The 2,820-nt window shown below is 36.9% G+C and overlaps 2 protein-coding genes across 2 annotated transcripts in view; both read right to left on the reverse strand.

Moving 5' to 3' along the window:
- Positions 1-582: 582 nt before the first annotated feature.
- Positions 583-2,820, reverse strand: part of LOC102594264 (protein DA1-related 5-like) — a 4,471-nt gene continuing 2,233 nt past the window's right edge. The window contains exon 2 of the mRNA XM_006338165.2: positions 583-1,496. Coding sequence (XP_006338227.1) covers positions 930-1,496 — 567 coding nt within the window. The 3' untranslated portion in view covers positions 583-929. The remainder of the gene's footprint in view (positions 1,497-2,820) is intronic.
- Positions 2,506-2,820, reverse strand: part of LOC107059605 (protein DA1-related 5-like) — a 26,291-nt gene continuing 25,976 nt past the window's right edge. Inside the window, exon 2 of the mRNA XM_015306306.1 lies at positions 2,506-2,588. The gene's annotated coding sequence lies outside the window, so the exon portion shown is untranslated. The remainder of the gene's footprint in view (positions 2,589-2,820) is intronic.

Genomic DNA, 2,820 nt, shown 5'->3' on the forward strand with positions numbered 1-2,820 from the left:
CAATAGCCAGAATTTTATAGTTTCTTTAGGTGTGAAAAACATTTTGAGATATTGCAAAAAGGATGCTACATAGTAGTCTTGAAGATAATATAGATTGTAGTTGTCACTTATGCTTAAGTCATCTTCCTTTGCACATGGCACAGAGGATCGCAATGCCTGATATCAGAAATCATGTATGGTTTTGAAAAATCTTCCAGCGGACTTAATAGACGATAAGATGATTAGTGACCAGTTTGAAGAACCCGATCAACCAATGCAGAGCATTGATACGATCATGCAAATAATCTCAGAGGCAACAGTACCACCAATTGGCTTGTATAACTTGGAAATGATGGACGATGACATGGATGACTTGGATTCAGAGCCTGATCTTGATATTGATAGCAGCGGGGAGATCATATATGCAATGTGAGTGCATGCCATGCTTGTGAAAAGGAAGTTGTATCTGCAATCTTACGAGAACATTTGTGGACTTGTTGATGTGCAAAGCTTAGGAGATTGTTGAATGCTCAGTAACAAGAACATGGGGGTATTTACAATGTTTGTAATTAGTCAAGTTCTTATCCTGGAAGGGGCTTTTAATCTGCCCATGAATTATTTCTTCTATCACCATAGGAGGAATTGGCTGAAAAAGTAATGGAGTTTCCATACTTGAGTTCATAATCTTTTTATAATGTCATACAGTTTTGTTATGTTGTAATTCTTGTACTTTCCTTATATGCATTTGTGTCAAACAAATCATGTGCTCTTTCTGGTTTTTGTAAGTTAAGATGCTTATAGTATTAGGGCTTGTGTATGACTATGTTTGTTAGCACAAATTTCCTCTGTATAGTTCTAACTAATCCTTCTGGTTGATTTTATATTTCCTTAGTAGTAAAGTGCGTTTCCCCTATAATGGTCAAGTGACATCGAAAGTTTTAAGACAGCTTTTATCGTAAGGTTGTACCATGAGGTGTGTTGGTACAAGAAATTATTGGAGGAGCAGAAAGAACCAGGACTTGATCTTTCTCCTGAAGCAGCTTCAATTTCTGTTTCAATTCATGAAGTGGGACTTCAAATCCAACCATAGAATCAGAAACTTGAGGCATATTAGACAATCCTGAAAACCCAAGACTAGAACCATTCATCCACCCTGAAGAACCACTAGAATTTGTAAATACAATACTACTCCCGGATCTCGTCAATGAAACATTCCTCAACATCGAGTGGATCTCCTCCAATATGTTGCGATTTTCAATAACATTAACCCGAGTCGATTTACTATCCCTAAGCAGCTGAAATATACCGTCTATCTGGCAGACCTTCATTAGTGAATTTTCCAACTTCGTTAGTTTTCTGGAGTAATTCCACTTCAAAGGGTCGTAGCTTTTAATCTTGGAACACTTGAGGACTAGGTCTTCACCTTTCATCAACTGCTTCTTAAACATGTCTATTTCTTCATTTCGGCCGTCTAGGGCTTTGCTTAGCCTCTCAATGTCATCGAATACTGGTTTGATGTTAATGTCTGCTTCAAGCTGAGGAATTTTGAGCGGAAAATGGCGTTGTTTATGCCAACATTAACAACTGCTTTGAGGAGTTGGTCGAAGACTGGACCCAAAGCAGCTCCTCCCAAGAGAGCTGCTGCCATTGCTACGTAACACTGCAAAATGGATTATTTTGGGGAAAGTCTTGGTGAAGTGTAGCAGTAGGTCGTCTTCTAGATATTAAGGCATAGATTGGTGAGAAAGATTTTGGAAATGATCTTCAGGAAATGATCCTAAATCAAGGTAGCAGTCTCTTAATGTAGTTGTTTCTCTGCTGTAAAGAGCTTTTTCATCCAAGGCATCAATGCTGGCTTGCAAAGAACGAAGCAGATAATTCTCAGTAGGGAAGAGAATTTGCCTTTTTGACTGCATCATTACTCTGTTAAACCATGTCACCTCAGACTGGCCACACAATGAACGGCCTACAACTCTAAGAGCCAGTGGAAAACCGCCACAACTTCTCACCACCTGCCATTGCATGCCATCATTTAGATCCATAAAGCAGAGAAATTTATGAAGTTATATGAATTCGAGAACTGTATTATTTAGTAAAGATGCATTTTCACTCTCTAACGTTGCAAGCACTTGCACAATAGCGTTTTACATGTTCATTTCACATGTATTCATAACTAAATAATTAGTCAAAAGATCTTTGTAAAAGATAGCCTTTTACCTTATCAACAAGATCAAGTCGCACATCAGGGATGCCATCTTTAAAAGCTGAAGTGCAGAAGAGATGCTTTGCATCTTCCTCGCTCAAACCCTTTAATTTATATGTATCAAATCTTGGGAACACAAATCTCGAAGTGACCAAAATCTTAAAATCAGGTATCTGTAATTTAAGATGATCGATGAACTCTGATTCAGACCAAACATCATCCAGCACCAGTAATATTGGTTGAGGAGTAATTCTCCCAAGGAAGTTATTGAGTTGGCAGATTGCATCATGCTTAGTAGCGAACTCTGGGACCCTGTAGCCTTTCTTCTCAAAGATTTCCCCAACAATGCGTTTGATGTTTGGTGTTTTGGTAACAGTGACAAAAAAGATGTTGTCCCTGTATATGGCTATTAAGAGACAATTAGATCAAATATGCTGAAAATCAGCAAAAAGCTTAATCATCATATATTACTATAAGCATGAACAAAAAAAGTTGAAAGTTGAATTACGGTTTTACCCCTTCTATTAATTAAATTGTTATAAAATATTTAAATATTTGATTGTATAAGTTTAATTAAAATGTTAAATGACTTTTAGACTTCCTAAGATTAATTCCTAATTAAATATCTAATTTATTAA

This window comes from Solanum tuberosum, unplaced genomic scaffold, assembly GCF_000226075.1.
Source record: "Solanum tuberosum cultivar DM 1-3 516 R44 unplaced genomic scaffold, SolTub_3.0 scf00004, whole genome shotgun sequence".
NCBI lineage: Eukaryota > Viridiplantae > Streptophyta > Magnoliopsida > Solanales > Solanaceae > Solanum > Solanum tuberosum.